Consider the following 19,516-nt stretch of genomic DNA (forward strand, 5'->3'; position numbering starts at 1 on the left):
AAAATGCCATCAATCAGTGTTACAATTATTTTAAAAATCATGCCCGTATTTCAGCTTCCTTACACCAAAAGCTAGAAGTTAGGGCTCTCCCTTACTCCTTACTCCACGCTTACTCCACGTATTTAGACCACGCATAAGAAACGCCGCTGCAAAACGCGTCTCAATCAGCCCCCCCCCGCGTTCGGGCCGCTGAGTCACAAGTTGCCGTGGCGATCGTTATCTAAACCTCGGCTCTATCGTCTCCCTCCGCGTGCCCGCTCTGTTAACGTGACGTGTCCCGGGGCACGCTATTGCCGAAAGCCTCTCCGATGAGGCGCGAACAACCCGGCGACGTAACGAGGACGGGACCGAAGCGTTTCGTATAGAGCGAGAGACATTCGATCCCCCGCTTAAACCGATGACGTAAACGTCGAACGGGAAACGGATATGGAAAAGCCGAACTCACCCCCCCCCCTTCCGCTCCGCCCCCGCGACGACGGTTCGGAGGTCTTGTACTTTTGACGTTTCTTACCGCAATGGGTGGACGCGGCCCTCCGATGTGACCGAAAATATAGGCGCGTAGGGAGACATACGTAGATCGCGGTCTGGTTATGAGTTGACCTACTCCACTTTGATTCTACCTACGCGCTCTCCTTCCACAGGGATGCTACCCCTTTCGGGGACGCTGTCTCGCGTCACGAGGGTGCTCGCTCGAATTGTCTCGTCGCCCGCGAAACGTCTCCTCTTCCCCGTTTCGCTCGGTCCCCCGCGCGAAGAAATAATTAACGTTAAAGCTTTAATATCCAATTAAAACTGGTTACCGGCGAATCGATATCTCTGATATAATATTTATGTTTTTTAATCGAGCACCACGGACTCGAGTTCTATTGTTCAGATCGCGGCGGGAAATCACGTAAATACGCGAAATGACTAAGAGTGAAAACCCGATTCCATTCGCGAATGCATCGTATCGCCGCGAGATATCTTCGAAGGAGAGCTTGTCGCGGAACGTGATATTGGATTATGATTCCGCAACCTTTGTACGTTTAAATTCTTGGCGAATGAAAGAAGGAAAATATTAAACGCGATGACAATTTATGGAAAGTGGACTCAGGACTTCAGGTCGGCCGTCGGAAACCGTTCAGATCGGGTCTCGGGAAATCACGTAAATACATGAAATGATTAAAAGCGAAGCTTGATTCTATTCGCGAATGTGTCATATATCTCTGCGAGACGTCGAGTCAGACACGTTCTCCACCGCAAACGTGCGTCATACCCTCTCGTTCTCGAAAGAGAGCGTATCGCGAAACGTGATGTTGGGCTACGATGCCGCAACTCTTATACGTTTAAATTCCTGGTAAATGAAAGAAAGGAAATGTTAAGCGCGACGACAATTCATGAATTTAGACTCAGGCTTTAGGTCAGCCGTTGGAGACCGTCGATCCCGGCCGCGTAATCGGAGGGATCGCTGCGAACGCGTGTCACAAATTATCCGCCAGTGGTGTCGAAACATGAGAAGTCTGCGTGGTACATTCTTTAATAGAATACTTTTATTCAAACACGAGTGTTAACGAAATCGCTGTTAATAGATTAATCGCGCGTGACGACGTGGTCACGCATGAAGCAAAACCGCAAAAACTCGGTAATGATATATATATATATATATATGTATATATATATATATAATTATACGTATAACAATCGCATATATAGATCATATACAACAAATTCTTGGTATATATATCTGTAATAAAATCTCACTAACGTAGTAGTATCTAAGGGATGTTTTATGCACTGTGCATACTAATTGCATCGCTTCATTTCCTTTTCTCTTCTACGGAATACGGAGAGTACCTCTGGTGCAGTTAAAACGCACGAGATGTGAAAAACGTGCATTTGCCCTCTCTTAGGCACGAATATACATACATATACATAACATACATACATATACACATACGCACATATACATGATATATTCTACATATATGCACGCATATGTATATGTATATTCTGTTTTACAAAGACGCGACACAGATCAAGTTCGAATTAACGGACTCCATAATTAATACACGGGACACACATGTAAAATATATCTATATATATGTGTGTATATAGTATGTAGGGAGAGATAGAGCTCGACTTTACACGAATCAAGATCTAAGATCGTTCTCTCGCTGTAGGAGCCGCTGAGTCCTTCTCGCGTGCCGAAACCGAACGTTTACACAGGAATGTCTCGGAAAGTGACGCTTGCTGAAGAGAAGTCCGAATGGAATCGCTCCTCTCCGAATCAGAAACTCATACAGCGATGGAAGGTTTCACACCGACATAAAGTACACGCGTGGTCGCGGCAGAACGCATTTATACAGTATTCTAATTTAACGGCGGAACGTATTCTTTACATCCTCTTTGTGTCGTTATATTACAGAGCCGCGAGACACGCGGGAATTCGTAGCTCGCTGTAAGGATCGCCGAGGAGGACCAAGTAAGGGGGCGGTGTAAAAAAACTCGGAGCGACGGAGGAAGCCAGTAAGGTTGAAATCGTGTTTACGCTATATTGCCTCTAGTCCTAAGGCACAGTTATATAAATATCTCTATACCTGTGTGTGAGATAAGTATTACGTGCTCAACAATAGTACTTTAATGTGACAACCCGCGGTCAGCCCGTCAGCTCGCGAGACTCGATCGAAGGGGCTCGTCTCGCTTCGGACTCCTCGACAAGTATCATCATGCCCATGTATATATACTTAATTGTCGCGCACCGACGCTCAATCTGAACGGCAATTCCAGCAGATAGGTGCATAATTCAAAACCCTTCGGTATTTGTGATATCCGAGACATATCTTTATTCGTTATTTTCGTAAGACAAACATAAAGAAATAAAAAGTACACTGAAGCGTCAAGTAAGTTCAATGCATTTTATAGCGTTCCTTCTCGTTCTCTCTCTCTCTCTCTCTTTTTTCCGTTTAATATACCAACGCTGGCGGAATACAACTACCAGCCACGACCAATTGTTGGATCATGAACCACTACTCTCCATCAGCCAGCCCCGCCTCTATAATCCCACTCTTCCCCTCCGGCCCCGACTATGTGTGTTATATATATTTTTTTTCAAATGGACACAATATGTACAACGGGGAACGAGAACGGCGCCCGGCGCGGATGCACTGAAGCAGCGCAAATCGAGCGAACGTGGGCAACAACCGTTCTCATGCGGTACATGCGGCACCAGCAACACTCTATTTCTGCCTCCGATTGTACAATATTATTTATGTGACGTAAGAGTTAATATTACGTAGAGAAAGAGGCTATATGACAGTAATAGCACCCTCACTCGTTCGTGTGTGATCTTTCGCATCAGTACTGTTCGGCCTATTGCGAATAAGTGGTATATAAATTCGAGAAAGAGTGCGAGATAAATAACAATCAGTAAATTGGTAACTTATATTTCCCAGTAGCGAACAAGATTTTCAAAGGCGTCGAGCAAATGCGAATGACGAATAATTACTTTTGAATATGTATTTATAAACACGAAATCATTACTCGTTATTCGCGGGCACATTTTGTCCAACGCTACTTTGGGGCGGGGCGCGAAAATGCAGCGAAGATTCCTTTACAAGCGCAAAAATGAGACTGCAATTACGGTAAACATAAACCGGAGCGTTACTTGGCGTCTTCTAGTTAAGTTTGTGTTCTTCGTGAAGTGAAGACGAGAAATAAATAAAATTAAATAAATTTTAAATCAAGCATTTTACCAGGTTAAGCACACACCCGTAACGAGCAATTCTATTAATGTAGACCACTACCGTTCGTGTTTATAGCATTTATTATGAACATTCGAGTAACGCAACGTTTGGAGTCTGTGTCTGCGATCGAACGATGGCATATGACGGCAGAAGACAGACTAAAAAAACTTGAGGGGCGGTGGGGATACACTGAGGTATACAGTAAGATAAAGGCTGTTCAGATTAGTTTTCCCAGCAAGTAGCCGACTATAACCATGGCAATGGCGATGAGAATACTAGTGGATGTCGGAGATAACTGGCTATTGCTCTGCGAGGTTAGTCCTCTGGCTGCTGCAAGGTTACCACCGTCATTGCCCATTGCCGCGTTTCGCCACTTCATTAAATCTTCCTACAGATAAATACATACGATCACATTATTAATAGACTTCTCGCGACTATTGATTTTCTTATGGTTCTTTCTTTATATTTAATTTAAATGCCAATTATTTAAGTCGTTCTTACATTATATAGAAATGGCAAGATTGTCAAATTTCTGTAATATCTTTTCGATGAAACTTAAGGTAAATTCAGCTAGAACAAATTCAAAATGCAACAATGAAAGGTAAAAGATAAAATTCCGAGAAAATGACGTCAAATTCTCGAAATTTTAGAGAAGCTTAAAACAGTTGATTTTATACTCACCCTAAGTTGAAGATTTTCCTGCCTAAGCGTGCTTTCCTCTACCCTAAGCTGATTAACCTCTTGCGCAGCTTTCAACAGTTTCTCTTCTGCCTCACCGAGAACCTGAGACGAATCATACTGTTTGAAGATGTAACAGATGATTTGTATTGTCAATCTATGTACAGTCCAAACGATACACCTACTCTTACCTTGGGCGACGATTTGACCGAATCGCCGACCGATTTGTTTTTCCCGTTAGTCGTGTTAGAGTCTGCCTTAGCCGTTGTGCAAGTTGCAGTCGTTTTCACCGTACCAGTAGTAGTACTAGTTACGGGATTTTCAAAGACGCATTTCAGTTTAGAGTCCATTAATTGATCTGGATTCATGTCCTTCCACTAAAACAAAAAGACAATGTACATCATTTAAGCTTAATCTCACAATGTGCTCTTTGCGTCAAGAAACATCCTGTTTTATATAAGCAGATCAAAACACTTGACAAATCTGTCGATAATTTACGATTGTACAACGTACAATTTAACTGCCTGGTCGACCAGGACGACAAAGACGTTTCTTAAAGATCGAGATCTGACAATTCGGACTTTGCAATATCTCCACTCATGGGGCATGTAGGAGAAGAATAAAAACACTTTTATTACGCAAATCGAGCCCACGCTATCGATTGAGCGCACTTAGAAGTACGTCAGATCAGTCGTTGAGATCCGAAAATCTGAGGGTCCGTCAACTCGCGTACTCTACACGATCGGTCTCGCGCGCGCGCGCGGTTCTAGCTACGCTTATACTACCGTGTCTCGTGATCAACTCGCCCAAATTTTTTCAACGTATTTGTGGCTACAAAACAGAATGTTTCTAGATGCAAAAGACACGTTGTAGATTAGCCTTTAAAGCTGAAAGAACAATTAAAACAATGAGCATCGTTTATTTGCTGATACACGTTTGTATTGATTTCAATGTAACGTTATACTCTCTTACCACATCAATTGGATATTCATCATCATCATCATCCGGTGCTACCACAGTCTGCACCATGAATTTGTGTTTGTTTTTCTCCGACGGATCAAAATCATACGGTTGTAAGCATACTGTAACAGAGCGGTTTACGATACTTTCCTGAATTTTACGAGTATGAATAATATCATCGGAGACATGCGCGAATTATACAACTTCAATGGAGGGATGTATTTAAAAAAAAAAGGTGAAATTACCAATTTAACTTTCGTGACGTAGACTAACCTGCTATTTCAGTGACATCCTTTGGCTTGAGAGCTCCAGAGTTTGGACGTACACAGTATCTCTTTGGGGCAGTTGTCTTTATCTTAAAATATACCTTTTTATTCGTTGGATTTATTAATTTTATATATGATGTGACTGGGCCGCCTGTAAATGGGCCTGCAACAAAGTGAACGACAAATTAAAACGCTTGCGGCAACTTGCAATGGTAAAACGGCTGTCTACGCGCGAATTCGGTTCGTCGAGCGGACATTTACATTTCTTTCTTTTCGTAATACGATAGAGACCGTGAAGATCAAGAACAAATAGCGAAATAAAGCCATTCTAAAGAGGCACGAGGTAACAAAGTTCAAAGAACATGAATATTAATACTTGATGAACGCGCAACTATTTGATACATTGTTACATTCTTTCACGAGCTCTACTAACGTACCCAGTCAGCTGCTGCATAATTAACGCGTACGTTTTTATATCCTTACATATAACAAGATTAACGGAACTAGGTAAAGCTACTAGATTTACTTCAAGATCAAGTGCACTCCGTACGTCATTACTCGCCAGTCATTCAATTATTAGTCATCGTTCCATTAGATAACGTTTAAATCTCTCTCGCGAGAGGAATACACAAAACGGCCAAGTAGACTCGCCAGTTACTGTTAGTAGCTTGACCGTGGAAATCAGCTGCCGCTAATTACAACTGCCATTCTTTATTACCGCTGAATTATAGTGGTCGGGTCGACGAGATACTAGAGCGCGGTACGAATCTGCTACATAGAGGAGAGTCCTCTGTTATGAGACAGCAGGTTTTCGACACCCGAATTCAGCCGCAAATCCTATCACACGATCTAACAATCAGTTCTCCCCTAGACAGATCTCGCTCCAAGGACAATAAATTCATGGCGGGATCAACCGACGATGCCCGCTTAATTTAACAGAAGCCCCCCGCTGTCTCATAATAGGAGACCTTTCTCCGTAAGCTGCGTTCGGCACTGCAAATTTTGATTACCCTGGCCGAGGTAATACTTTTCGCGACAAATTTTCTGTATCGAAAACGCATCGCCAATCGTGGTCGATTAGAAGCTTGATCATTGTTAGTCATTTTCTGGCGTCAAATAATTCTCGATGCAAATCGCGATGTTGCGTTTCTGTAAATTTAAGTAATGCAACGCCAATTATTTATCTCCGGCCGTTCTTGCGTTATGTGGAAACGGCAGGATTGTCAAATTTTTCCAAGTATCTTTCGAACGAAACTTCAGGTAACTTCCGAGGCGTCGGAGCGCTTTCTTGCGTCAGAGCGAGCGAGAGGGAAGAACGAGACAGAAAGAGAGGAAAGGTAACTCCGACGCCTCGGATTTTCGCTGTCGAGCGCGGCTGTAGAAAAATATTGGGGGGGAAGAGGGAAGAATAATCAGCTGGGGGCCACGGCCGCGGAGTGTTTTCGATTTAGGCGGCGCGTCCCGCTCCCGATAACGCGGCCCGTTCGATCGCCGAGGCGGCGTAAACTCGGCCGCGATCGGTGGCTCGAGTGTTCGTCTCCTCCCCGGCGATACGCGGCGCACACGTACGCGCGCGCGACACGCCGGTCATAGTCGAAGGACGTTACGTCACTCGATTTGAGCATAATTAATGAGCCGCGGTTTTCGCGACGATCGGCGCGCGCGTAAAACAGAAACGAGACACCGCGGCCGGGGAACCGACAAATCCGGGAATAAAATCCGCTCCGCCACGCGAGACGTTCCGCCGCGGAGGAACCGAAGTGCAACGTCCCTCCCTCTCCCTCCCCCCGCGCGCGGGGGGGAGGGAGGGGGAGGAGGGAATCGCCGGAGGATCGCCGCGATCTACCGCCGGCCCGCCGTCGGCGGGGCATAAATAAACGAGGCTCTTATGGATTACCGTGGCGCGCATAGCGAAGCGGAGCTAAGTGGAGCAGCGGTATAAATTCAATAAATGGGTTTTCCTCGTATCCGGCGATCAGCCGATCGTCCCCGCGGCGGGCCGGGCACCGGAGGCGCCGTGTCGCGCGCGCGGGTGCCGATCGATGCCCGGCCCGCGCCACGTTTCCCGCTGCGAGACACCGGGAAGCGCCGATCTCTCTCTCTCTCTCTCTCGTCTCCGTCGCGCGAGGGGGAAAGAAAAACGGGCTCGGAAACGCGGAAGCGGGCCAGAGAGGGCGCGAGAGCCATCGGCCCGTTCGACTGTCTCGTCACCTGCCCGCTCGTTCCGCTCCCTCCACGTCCCGACGAGCGGGAGTGAATTCCCGGAGGAGAGAATCCTCCTCGCCTCGGGACGCGAGGGAAACCGGGACGGCCTCGCGGCCTCGCGGCGGCTGACAGCGGACTTGACGTACGGACGGGACAGATGGGGTTAGGTACGGGCTGGCGACGTCGCACACGCTCGCCGAGGCACGGCCGTGCCGCGCGACCTCGGGGCCTCTCGCTGCGCGCGGCACGGCACGGACACGGCACGGCACGGCAACGGCTGGGCGGTGCGCGCAGCGTGGCCCGCCGTGCCGTGGCGAGCGAGGAACGCGCGGAGGAACGTGCGAAGGGAACGAGAGCGGCGGCCGCGCGGCCGAGCGAGCGCCTTACGTCATCTTGACGACGTAGCCCCGTCGTCGCCTCGCTCCTCGCCGCGAACGTCGCGACGGACGACGCTCGCTCGCTCGCTCGCGCGGACAGCGCGACAAGGGGAGGCGCGTGAAACGCAATGGATAGAAGCGGGTGGAGGATTATCACTCCTGATCGCAGTTTTTCAGCGTACCCCTGAATCGCAGCTCGTTCTGCGGCTCGATAATTAAAACCTGCTCGGGCTTTTCGGCGGGCTTCGACGACATCCTGACTGGCGGACCAAGACGAACTTCCCGACGGACGAGTCACGGCTTTGTTGCTGTCTTCCACCACCTCCTCCTCCGCCGCCACCACCACCGTCTCCTCGTCTTCTTCACCAACACTACTACTACACCGTCGCCTCCTCCTCCGCCTCCGCCTCCGCCGCCGCCGCCGCCTCCTCCTCCGCCGCCGCCGCCGCCGCCGCCGTCTGCTGAAGCGCCAACGGGTGGTCGACGACGCGTTGGGCCCCGCGTATTGACAGGTCGCCTGGTGCTCTAGCTCGTCGCGATTCCCCGCGTCGCCTGTGTACAACGTCGTGTCCGTCCCGTCCCGTGCCGCGCCGCGCCGTACCTCTCTTCCGACAGATTCCGTTGGACTGATTCCGATTCGCGGCCGCTCGCCGATGCGCATGCGCCGCCACGGGGAAACTGCGCGGAGGTGCTAGAGGCCGCGCGTTACGTCACGCCGCCGCCGTCGCCGCCGCCGCGGCGGCGGCCGGTAACGCTCGCTTCTCCAGCTGCACTTTTTCGTTCTTATCTGCACTCTCCGCGGTCTCCGCGCGCGCGCGCGGGACAAGGAGAGGGGGAGAATGAGTGCAGGAAGTTCAGCCACTGAGGGACAAATTGTCTGTTTATCTATTTATCTGTCCTTGTCTCTCTCTCTCTCTCTCGTTTCTCGCCCGAGAGCGAGCGCCGAGACGCGGCCTCGCCGACGCTCGCAGTTTCTCTCGCCGATGCCCCGCATAATTTATTTATCACGTCCCGACCCTGCCCGTTCTTTTTCCGGCCGCGCGCTTTCGCGCGGCCGAATTAATTCTCCCCCGTCTCTGCCTGCCGCTCTTCCTCCTCGCTCTTCGCGAGCACGCGCAGAACGGATCTGTTGCGCGCGTATTGCGTGCACGCGCGCCCCTAACCTCACCGCGCGCTCTCGCGTGACAATCGATAGCGGGGGAACCGGACTCCGGAGCGGCCGGAGCACGCGGTGTGGCGTGCGGCTTTATCGCCAAGAGAAATCACCCGAGTTACGTCCACCGAATTGAAGGTTCTAGCTCGCGCGCGTGCCGTACAACTCCTCGAGTTGAAAGTACCTTGAGAGGAAAGAAAAAAGCAAAACGCGAAATTGTAGAATCGATGCTCTGACGCGGTGAAGGGTAGGAGATCGCCGACAGGAGCCGAGAATCGTCGCTCGACTGACCCTCCCGTCGTCGCCGCCGCGATGGAAACCTGGACCACGACGCCGAACTCGAGCGGGGACGTTTTCAGGAATATGTCGTTCATAGAGAACCGGACGCCCGCCTACACCAAGCAGCTGCAGTTCCTCGAGATCTACGACGGTAAGGAGCGCCGCGCCCGCGACTCGATTCCCTCGCTCGTTGGTGACCGACAGGCGATTTTTTGTGTTGCAGAGAACAACGCTCTTCTCGGCGGCACCAACATGGTCGATCTCTACTGGAACGGCACTCTCTGGCACTACAAGGACCTCTCGGACTTCTCGCAGGAGAGAGCCGCCGTGACGCAGCGGGTGAGCAGCGGCGTCACGGATGCCGTTTACCTGGGCAAGAGCAGATTCGTCAGCGCGGAGGACAGTGGAGCCGTGCAGGTCCACGAGATAGTCGAAACGGACGAGGAGGCCAAGTTCCAGCCTCTCTCGTACGCCTGTCAGCACGAGGACAGCATCCTGACGATGTCCGTGTTCTCCAATCGGAGAAACATCGTCACGGGTGGAATGGATTGCTGGTAAGATCGTTTCCGAGGAGCGCTGGGATCCGAGGCAGGGAGGTTCACTAAGCTTGTGTTGCAGCCTGAAGATCTGGGACACGGAGGACTTGATCGCGAGTTACTCGTACAACCTCGCCCACCTGGACATCGTCACTAGTACGGACGTCAAGCCCATGTGCAGTTCCACATTTGTATCCGCGTCTTTAGATGGCGAGTCACTGCTATGGGACATCAGGCGAGCCAAACCGGCGAGTTGTACGTTTGATTAAAGTTGGTTTGCTGCATTCGTCCCGCTTCAAGCTTGCTACATTTTATTCCTCTTTTACAGGTATCTTCAAGGACAATAATAATACTCCCCTATCGGCAGTAGCTTGGAACGCTACTTTGGATCATCTCATAGCAATAGGTACAGCTAATGGCAGCGTTGTACTAATTGACGTCAGGCAAGCGGGTACTCCGTTACACGAATCAGTCGAATCTGACAGAGGCGTACACAAGTTGTCGTTTAATCCGAATCCAGAGAGGTGAGAATTCATCGGAAATATCAATCGATTTACTTGATTGCACGACTCGTACGAAACATCACTTAAGGCCTGTGTCCACGATGCTGGAATTTGGTTCAAGCTCTAGCGCCGAGAAATGTGTAGCCAATCAACTTGCAGCTGTTACAGAATAGCTGCAAATTGATTTACTACACACTTCTCGAAACTAGAACTTGGACCAAGTTCCGGCGTCGCGGACACGGGCCTTAACACAGTGCACTCTCGGAGTGCGAACGAAATTTATGATAACTTATCTATTTTCTAGGAAAGAACAGTTAGCGTGTTGTTTTGACAGCGAAGTAGTAAAAGTAATCGATACCTATAGAGAAATGCTGCTGATACACGAAGATGCTGTACACCAAGACTTTGTACGGGGACTCGCGTGGTGTGAAGACGATTTATACTCGTGTTGTTGGGACGGGCGTGTAATGAAACGTATAGTAAATATAGTTAATTGAACACGTAGTTTCCTAAGAATGACAATTATACCATATGTGTAAAGTTTTCGGTATTAAAATGATTTTTACTTTATAATAAAATATTCGATTTATTAATCGAAATAACACCTCGATATATTAGATATTCGCCTCTCACCTCGTACGGAAAAACCATTCGTTGCGTATCAATAACGGAACGCTAATCGCAACCTGGAGAGAACTGCCGAGTTAATTTCAGACAAAAGGTTCGCAAGAAACGTGCACCGAATGCATCAGATTGTATTTTTGCTGCGCGAACGGCGATGCAAGGTATGACGAATTTTAATATGCTCAACATATTGGAAAACATTCCTCTTGCATTTATTCTTGATCATTGCTTCAGACATTTCTACAACATAGTTACGATACTCTGTGTTTATCAATATATTCTATTTTATTGCAGAAAGAGAAAAATATTCGAAATATAAAGTATTATCGCTACGTATAACAGTAATGTAAAGGAGTCAAGTATATATATATATCAATACAACAGAAATTCCGGTATATCTTGTGGATGTTTAAAAGAATCGTAATACTCTTAACATAATTTAAACAAGTCTTTCTTTTTGGAGAAGAAAACTCTTCTGATCCTACAGTGTGTACGGCATATCAAACATCCAATAGGATTTTATTTACAAAGTATAGAGTCAATGATAACGTGATAACATGAACAAAATATCACAAACGATAGTTTATCATCACAAAGTGTCTAAAAAAAAAAAGATAGAAATTCCCAGCGTGGTTAAAGGTGATATAAATTGAAGATGCGCTAAAATGTAATATATATGTATAGCAATTCTGATAAAAAATAAACATGCGAGTTTGTTCTGTGGTGCATAGAATCTAACACATATTCTTTGTACCGCAGAAAATTGCGAGTTACTTCACCCGAACACACAGTAGATAACATCTGTTTATCGTAAATATATTTTGAACATTAAAAATTTATATCTTGTTGTACTGCAATTTGTAGGACTGATTTGTAGGACAACTGTGCATAAATAATTTGTTGTAAGTACATTAATATCAAACTCGTTTATGCATACAACGTACATAGATAACGTGAAAGATTCGTTCCGGAAAGAGATGGCAAGAAAGACAGTATAATTTTACAGTATCTTCCTTCACATTATTATTACTATATATTCCCCCGTTTATATTATGCTGAATTTGCGTGCACACGCGCACGCACGTGCCTCGTTGAAAAGTTGAAAAATGTGTTTCTCGCTTGTCGCTTGATGTCGCTTCAATTGAAAATACTCTGACGTTTTACTGATATGAATCGTGCGTATCTTGGTTTTATCAGTGCCCGATGAAATCTGCGATTACAAATTCTACAGCTACATGATCAATCCTTGCATATAAAAACTTGAAAAGAGTAGCGCGTACATGAGTTAAACATGATTATCGTTTATCCATCCAGGAAAAGCAATTGATGCATTTAACATGAATATATCTAACGTGTTGAATTGCACATTGAAGGATTTCGTACCGGATTGAAAACATCAGGTCCTCAAACAATTTGTATTTGTGGCACCGAATTAACGAATGCTCATGTCGATGAGATCACATGCAATGCCAATCGCTGCGCAGTCTCGTTCAAGGACTACCTGCATGCGCACACGCTTTGTTCATTGTTCATTACAGAAATTATTAAAATCGTTATGTACAATTCTTTTTATATATACTGAGATATATAGTTGCATTGAGACTAACGCGACATGTGACTCTCATATCGACATTGTTATTTTTGTATCTATGTAGCATACATAGAATCGTATATTCTGTTGCTTGTTACGTGATTTCTTTTTTAAACACGATCTGTCATTTCTCTTCCCCCATATTGATAGTGCTTATCCCCCATTATTGAGCATATGAATTACAACCCGAATTCCTTGTCGTCGTCTTCTGGCCTTACATCCCCGTACATCCAGATATTGCGATGGTTGTGCTTCGCGTCTTCCTCGGCTTTCTTGTATTCCTCGATCTGCAAATAATCGACGCACGCGTGTTAAATGCAATAAACTTTATATCGCAGTAGGGATGATACGTGACTCGGCAGATATCGGGTTCAACCTTCATCCCATCTCGATTTTATAAGAGGTTGAGTGGAAAAATTTAGATTGCTGATAATAGAGCGAACAAGTACAGAGATAACAATGATAACGGTGGTAGAAAATGGGTTTGAGAATCCACATTTCAATAAAGAAGAAATTCTGGCAGTGGACGAGTGCAGGGACTAACCAATTTGGTGAGTCTCCTGTCTCGATGCTTTTGAACGTGCAAGAATCCGTCGGAAATGAGACCCCTTCCGATATCTTCGTTTGTGTTGAGATGCATCAGTGTCACGGCAGTTACGTTGTTGCCTAATTTGTATTCGACATTCAAGAGCAGAATTTTATCCAATACGTCTTCCTTAAATGCGTCTATCGCCGCTCTCTTGTCGTCCGTCTGCAAAAATATATCGTCAACAAACGAGAATGGTTACTCTCCGTCGATTTATTTTCCGAGTTTAAACACCCGTTACTCACGTCGCTCGGAAGGGTCACGCACGCGAGTGCGTATTCGTGGGCGTACGGCTTGTCGGTCGCGAAACGCGCAGGCAGATCGGCGACTCGCGTGACGTTGAGGGTCTCCCTGTTGCCGTAATCGATGTAGAACACACTGACATTGCTGCCGGAGACCTTCTCCGTTTTCACGCGGTACCACTGATCGTCGCCGCTGAATTTCGCGACCGCCAGATCTCCCCGGGTCGGCTTGTAGGCGCCAGGAAGCGGCGGATTAGCCGCCAACTCCTGGCGCAATTGCAGAAGCATACTCTCCAACTGGGTGCCCTGATCGACGAACTGGGCATAGAAGTGGAGTTCGTCGGTGACCTCGGTGATGACAACCTTTTGGTAGTCGATCTTCCGCTCCTGCCCCTCCTTTTCGTCCACGATCTTGTCGGTCTCCACCGGCACTTCCACGCGATTCTTCCAGATCTACGACGTAAGTCACATTTATAAGTTTCTTCAATGAAAGATATTAACCCAAGAATTAAGCGCATTCACTTACATTGAGCTTCTTTGTTTTCGCACCTTCCTCCGCGGCCTTGAGAGTTCTCGTGAGTTCTCCGGAGTCCGGGAAATTCACAACCTCAGCCAGACCTTCCTCGACTAGAGCGACCGACATGTTGATGTCGTTGACCGTCAACCAGCCTATGAAACCGCTCAGTTTCGTTTCCGTGTTCTCGATCTTGATCTCCACGTCCCGCTGGAAACAGTGCTCCTTGGTGAAGGCGAGAGCCTTCTCGCCGTGCTCGTCGGCTTTCACCACGCCACCGCCGGGCAACGTTCTTTGACAGCGCGGAGTTCTTATTCCAGCCAGCACGAACGTGATAACGTAATCCTCCTTGGGAAGGTAGAGCTTCAGCCGCGAGCCGCTCGTCACGAACTCGACGACCGCTCTGATCCCCTGCGCTCGTTTGAGCGACGTCAAGAACGCCTTCGCCTTCGAGGGATCGTTCGAGAGATCCACTATTCTGTGAACTGGAATGTCTTTCTTCGCGTGCAGCCCGTGCTGTGATTTCTCCGCCTTGCTCTCGGCCACTTGCAAGAGATTGTAATGAGAGGAACGCTGATCGTCGTTCTGCCTGTACTTGATGACTCGCGCGAGACCTCGGGCGACCAGTGCCTCCGCGATGTTTCTGTTGACATGATAACAAGATAGAAATTATCAATTGTCGACCATTCTTGGGCCCGGTTTTCCATTTCCTGGTCAATTGTTAACCAGAGGTTACTCGATTCTGTCTCTTCTCAGATAATAACATAGAGAAAGATGGAGTCGACTAACTTCTGAGACGAATTCTCAACTTGAGATTTGACGTCGAGTTTCTTTTCAATATACGAAATAGACTGAAAAGTAATGCACGTGTGAACGAGAAGATGTACATATATTTTCAAAATTTACAGGAAAGAGAAGAACAAAGCTTATTCTACGAGTCACCGCACGAGTCTCACGATTTTGCTCACAATTGCATGACACTCACGTTTTGCCGCAGGTTACGGTGCAGCACAGCTTCTCCGGGAAATTGTCCCTGGCCGGCTGCGTGTAATCGACCACCACTTTTACGTTTTTCCTGATGAATTTCTCGCGCAAAAATTCTCGCGCCTCCAGCATCCACGGTATATCGTAGAGAGGTCTGAAGTCCTTCGGCCGAGCAGTATTGTTGCCGTCCTCGGTGTTCTTCTTCTCACGGGTGGGCGGCCGAATACTGCTCAGAAATACTTTCTTGTTCTCCCCGTTCTGCGTTCGGATAATGAGCGCGTCCGCGTTGACGATTTCCACCACCGTGCCGGTAAACTCGATCTGCGGCCCGGACGGCTTGTAGTCCTTCCACAAGCGTAGACGCGCCTCCTTCGCCGCTTTCTCGGCGAGGTACAGCTTCTCCGCGCCGGATCTGCTGTTGCTGATCGACCAATCCTGGCATTTCGCGAAACCCTCGCTCAGCAGAATTTCGGCGATGTTCCCTGGTAACGTAAAAGACATTGAACGCAATTCAATGATTTCTAACGTTTATCGTGCATAGCAGGGTTGGGAAAGTTACTTTATAAAAAGCATCTAGTTACGGTTACAAGTTACCGATTCTGAAGAGTTACGCGTTACAGTTACTCAACAAGTAACGTGTCGTTGCTTTGTAGTTACTTTCTTGCAATAGAAGTAAAAGTATCAAATCTGCATTTGAATTGTAAAGTGTCGATGGCGTTGCGCAAAGGCAAGGCCTAATGTGATCTCTGTGGAGGTTTAAAATATCGAATATATAAAGTGACTATTAATGTAACCGAGTTACGGCTGGAGAGAAAGTAACGAATTTAAGTCAGAGTCCCCAAAAGAAGTAACTGTTACAAGTAACGAGTTACTTCCCAACTCTGGTGCACAGTTTAACGTGTACAGGCACTTGGTTGCCAGGTGTTCAACAAGCTTACCCTTAGGATGAATGATGCTGCCAATGAAGTTATTATTGTTGACCGACTCCAGCACGATTTCGACATCCCTATGCAAGAGCCGCGATTCGACGAAGTATCTAGCCTCGTCCGCGTAAGGATCGCCGACGGAGTTCTCGCGACGTCCATTGGGCCAGCCGGGACAGCGAACGCCCGAGATCATCAACGTTATGTTGTAGAAATCCGGCAGGAGGAAAGCCTTGACGGTGGAGCCGTCGAAGACGAACTCGATCACCGCCTTGATCGGCTTCTTACCGAACTTCTCGACCAATTTTCGCGGATCGTCGACGGTCCACTTGATGTCCCGTATGTGCTCGGAGGTCGGCGTGTCCGACCACTTTCCCTTCTTCGCGACTTTCGCGACGTTCTCCAGTTCGACCAATCGCTGTTGCTCGACCGTGGGATTGCGGTTGTCCTTCTTGACAGTGACCAGCCCCTCGGACACCAGGGTCTCGATCACGTTCTCGCCATTCCTGTCTGCACGACAATTCGCAATTAGGCCCGATCTCACCAAACGTCGCTTAACTTTAATCTCAGTTTAATTCACGTTTGTCTCTTGCTGAAGTAAAGCCCAATCTACATGCATGACAATCGCAATTAGGCCCGATCTCACCAACGTCGCGTAACTTTAATCTTAGTTTAATTCACGTTTGTCTCTTGCTAAAGTAAAGCCTAATCTGCAATGTTTGCGCCTAGAAACATTCTATTTTATATAAGCAAATCAAAACGCTTAAAAACTTTGTCGACAACGTACGATTGCACAAAGTGTAATGTACAATTTATCAACTTGCACAATTTTTTTAAATATATAGGCCTGTTTCCTGTTGCTACACTGGTGAACTAGTGCAATAAATTTGAGTAAGTACATTTCTTTTCTCATTCTAACTTACTGCACTAATTCACCAATGCACGAACAGAAAACAATGCTTACTTATTGGCTACAAAATAGAATGTTTCTAGACGCAAAGAACACATTATAGATTAGGTTTAACAGTTGGAAAGAGACAAAGAACGTATTAAGATAAGCTTAGAGTTGAGCAACGTTGGTGAAGCCGGGTCTCAGACGCGAGGACACAATCTTCGAATTCCAGCAGGGACGAGAGTGGAAACAAATCGGCCAAGTACCTTTTCCCAACCAGACGGTCCCATACGTTCTGGCTGTGTTGACCGACTTTTCAGTGGCGAAGGTGACGTCTTGGCCGATCAGCTTTCGGCGTAGGAACTCCCTCGCCTCCCAAGCGTACGGCTCGTCTTTGGTCTCATCCGTGCTACGAGTTAACAAGATATCATTGCGACTGTCTGTTCTCGCCTCAAAAATTAGGAAAAGAAATCAGACGAGCAACAGTCCTCCGTACGGCGCGAACACGCGCTTCTAACGTACCTGTCGTTTCCTTTCCAACGCTCCAGTTTTGGCGCGGTAATGTTGCACAGAGTGATGGTTATTTCAGGTGGAGGGCCGCCCATAGGCTGCCCGCGGATGACAACGGTGTCCCCCGACGTCACCTTGGGGGGATCAAAATTTCACGGCGTGAGAAAGCTTATCCGGCATCGCGCCGCATCTCGAATTACAATACCAGTTACGCAATTACTGCTCCGTGCGGCTTTCGCGGGCCGCAGGGAACTCCGGAGGGGCAAATTACGGGGCGGGTGGACGTTAAGGCAAACACCCCCGACGTGGCGAACAGCGTCCGAAGGGCGCCGGGGGGGCGCCGCGGCGACGACGCTCCGGATCGCGACCATATGTTCCACGGCGCGGTTCCCGCCAGCTGGCCGGGGGATCGACGTCGCGGCGCGAGTAGCGGTGCCGGGGCGAGGGCCTCACCTGCTTCACCACCCCGTTGCGCAGCTTCACCGGTGCCTGGGGCGCGCTCATGGTACCGCGCGACGGTCCTCGGACGGGGGAAGGTCGGTGCGATCGACGACGACGACGACGGAGCGCGCTCGTTCCAGCGATCCGCACGTGCGCTCTCGAGACTCGGGTAGCAGCTGCCGCAAGTAACTTATCCGCGGCTGTCCGTCACTCTCCTCGTGGCGCGTCGCCAACGGGGCGAAAAAAAAGGAGAGTCTCTCTCTCACACTATCTCTCTCTGTCCTGCGAGCTGCGGGCTCAGGACCGACGAGTCGTCATATTGGCTGGCGAGCGCGGCGAGCGGAGAGACACAAGCGGCGGCCCACACGGCCCTTTCCACGCTTTCCTGTCCACGTATGTGCGTTGTCGCGCGGAGTAGCTGCGAGGTGGCCTGCCTGCGTGCGATCGGCGCGAGCACGAGCGCGATCCAGCGCGATCTACGCACCGCGGCGGGCGGAGGGGGAGGAGGAGGAGGGGGGGGGATACGACACGCTTCGAAATTCGCTTGGGCTCGGTGGTGATGTGGCAACACGCGACAACACGCCGCGCGACACGGTGTCGCACTCTACCGCCGCGCAGCTCCGGCCATCGAGGCTGGCGCGCACACGAGAGCGGCCGCGGTTGCGCGCGATAAGTCGCGCCGGGAGGCCCCGTGTGCCTAGCTGCCCCTGCACCTGGCGGACGCGAGGACGGTTCTCTTGGCTCGCCGCTCTCCCCGCGGCCGAGGCCCGCGAGTGCAGACGGTGTGCGTGAGCTGCTCCTCGAGAAAGAGCACACTCATCCTACCTTGCGTTAGGGTTAGGTTAGGTTAGGTTAGGTTGGTCAGCCGCGAGGAGACGTGGATCGTCGTGTTGCTATGCTCGTTAGGATTTGGAACTTGAATGCGATCGAATTGTATCGTAAATATGTAATTGCATGACTACATTGTCGCGGATTAATAAACAGATCGCCCGGGCTCGGGCGAGACGCGAGCTCCGTTACAACGAGAACGCGAAAAAGAGATGCGAGCCGCCACGATGGCGTCGCGCGAAATGGCGGGAACTGACCACCACACTTCGCTCCTTACCGACAGACTTTGCACTACTATAAATCTTTTTCAAGTGTGAATAGAATAATCTGTCGAATATTGCGTGTCAGATATATATATTGTAGGATCACGGGTTTCACTGCTTTTTGCATAAGATAAGTGTATTACACAATAAACAATGCGCAACACATAAACTCGATGAATATTGAAAAATTATTCCGAACATTCTCGACGAATATCTTAAAAACGTTCTTCTTTGTTACGAATATACGACTTCTAATTGTAATAATCTATACATATTTATAGAATATTCGATTGGAATATTCTGAAATTAAGAATATTTGCACTCCAGAAGAATATTCATAGAACTATGTGTGCTATCTCGGTAGTGTCTAAAAGATCTTGATTTTTTTTTAATTTACTGCGAAAAATTTACCTCCAGTTTGAACCTGGAAGAAAGAAAG

The 19,516-nt window shown here is 48.3% G+C and overlaps 3 protein-coding genes and 1 long non-coding RNA gene across 6 annotated transcripts; 2 read left to right on the top strand and 2 right to left on the bottom strand.

The window, feature by feature from the left end:
• Positions 1–94: 94 nt before the first annotated feature.
• On the top strand, positions 95–2,879 carry LOC105568570. The gene is made up of 2 exons (XR_001009438.1): positions 95–2,309; positions 2,405–2,879. It is a non-coding gene; the product is annotated as an uncharacterized LOC105568570 (long non-coding RNA).
• Positions 2,799–8,590, bottom strand: LOC105568569 (vesicle-associated membrane protein-associated protein B). Of its 2 annotated transcripts, none has more exons than XM_012024358.1 (6): positions 8,391–8,590; positions 5,634–5,789; positions 5,373–5,482; positions 4,592–4,777; positions 4,404–4,520; positions 2,799–4,110 (listed from the first exon to the last, which is right to left on the bottom strand). In XM_012024358.1, the coding sequence occupies exons 1-6, from the start codon at positions 8,461–8,463 to the stop codon at positions 3,940–3,942; spliced, it is 813 nt and encodes a 270-aa protein (XP_011879748.1). In that variant the 5' UTR covers positions 8,464–8,590; the 3' UTR covers positions 2,799–3,939. The 2 variants fall into 2 exon arrangements, with proteins under 2 accessions (XP_011879748.1, XP_011879749.1); XM_012024359.1 differs by having other exon boundaries at positions 4,404–4,505; positions 8,391–8,587.
• LOC105568568 (methylosome protein 50) lies at positions 7,500–11,916 on the top strand. 2 transcript variants are annotated; one of them, XM_012024356.1, is made up of 7 exons: positions 7,500–7,562; positions 9,584–9,791; positions 9,864–10,194; positions 10,259–10,431; positions 10,505–10,700; positions 10,984–11,464; positions 11,598–11,916. In XM_012024356.1, the coding sequence occupies exons 1-6, from the start codon at positions 7,515–7,517 to the stop codon at positions 11,174–11,176; spliced, it is 1,149 nt and encodes a 382-aa protein (XP_011879746.1). In that variant the 5' UTR covers positions 7,500–7,514; the 3' UTR covers positions 11,177–11,464; positions 11,598–11,916. The 2 variants fall into 2 exon arrangements, with proteins under 2 accessions (XP_011879746.1, XP_011879747.1); XM_012024357.1 differs by lacking the exon at positions 7,500–7,562 and adding an exon at positions 9,255–9,499.
• On the bottom strand, positions 11,492–18,474 carry LOC105568567 (staphylococcal nuclease domain-containing protein 1). The gene is made up of 9 exons (XM_012024355.1): positions 17,999–18,474; positions 17,558–17,679; positions 17,302–17,444; positions 16,159–16,653; positions 15,222–15,702; positions 14,249–14,879; positions 13,726–14,175; positions 13,439–13,645; positions 11,492–13,181 (listed from the first exon to the last, which is right to left on the bottom strand). Exons 1-9 carry the CDS (start codon positions 18,047–18,049, stop codon positions 13,074–13,076), a joined length of 2,688 nt encoding a protein of 895 aa, XP_011879745.1. The 5' UTR covers positions 18,050–18,474; the 3' UTR covers positions 11,492–13,073.
• Between the last annotated feature and the right edge of the window lie 1,042 nt (positions 18,475–19,516).

Source organism: Vollenhovia emeryi, unplaced genomic scaffold (assembly GCF_000949405.1).
Source record: "Vollenhovia emeryi isolate VEMERY1.0 unplaced genomic scaffold, V.emery_V1.0 DF939128.1, whole genome shotgun sequence".
Taxonomy (NCBI): domain Eukaryota; kingdom Metazoa; phylum Arthropoda; class Insecta; order Hymenoptera; family Formicidae; genus Vollenhovia; species Vollenhovia emeryi.

What these genes read in the sequence shown, in the direction of transcription:
- LOC105568568 (XM_012024356.1), top strand. Translation starts at nt 7,515, where the DNA reads ATGGATTACCGTGGCGCGCATAGCGAAGCGGAGCTAAGTGGAGCAGCG. An exon ending in ACGGGTGGAATGGATTGCTG is followed by an intron (nt 10,195 to 10,258) that starts GTAAGATCGTTT and finishes CTTGTGTTGCAG; the next exon opens with CCTGAAGATCTGGGACACGG. An exon ending in TTTAATCCGAATCCAGAGAG is followed by an intron (nt 10,701 to 10,983) that starts GTGAGAATTCAT and finishes TCTATTTTCTAG; the next exon opens with GAAAGAACAGTTAGCGTGTT.
- LOC105568569 (XM_012024358.1), bottom strand. Translation starts at nt 8,463, where the DNA reads ATGTCGTCGAAGCCCGCCGAAAAGCCCGAGCAGGTTTTAATTATCGAG. An exon ending in GAACGAGCTGCGATTCAGGG is followed by an intron (nt 5,790 to 8,390) that starts GTACGCTGAAAA and finishes ACTTTGTTGCAG; the next exon opens with GCCCATTTACAGGCGGCCCA. An exon ending in GGATGTCACTGAAATAGCAG is followed by an intron (nt 5,483 to 5,633) that starts GTTAGTCTACGT and finishes GCTCTGTTACAG; the next exon opens with TATGCTTACAACCGTATGAT.
- LOC105568567 (XM_012024355.1), bottom strand. Translation starts at nt 18,049, where the DNA reads ATGAGCGCGCCCCAGGCACCGGTGAAGCTGCGCAACGGGGTGGTGAAG. An exon ending in CGAAAACAAAGAAGCTCAAT is followed by an intron (nt 14,176 to 14,248) that starts GTAAGTGAATGC and finishes CTTACGTCGTAG; the next exon opens with ATCTGGAAGAATCGCGTGGA. An exon ending in ACAGGAGACTCACCAAATTG is followed by an intron (nt 13,182 to 13,438) that starts GTTAGTCCCTGC and finishes GATTATTTGCAG; the next exon opens with ATCGAGGAATACAAGAAAGC.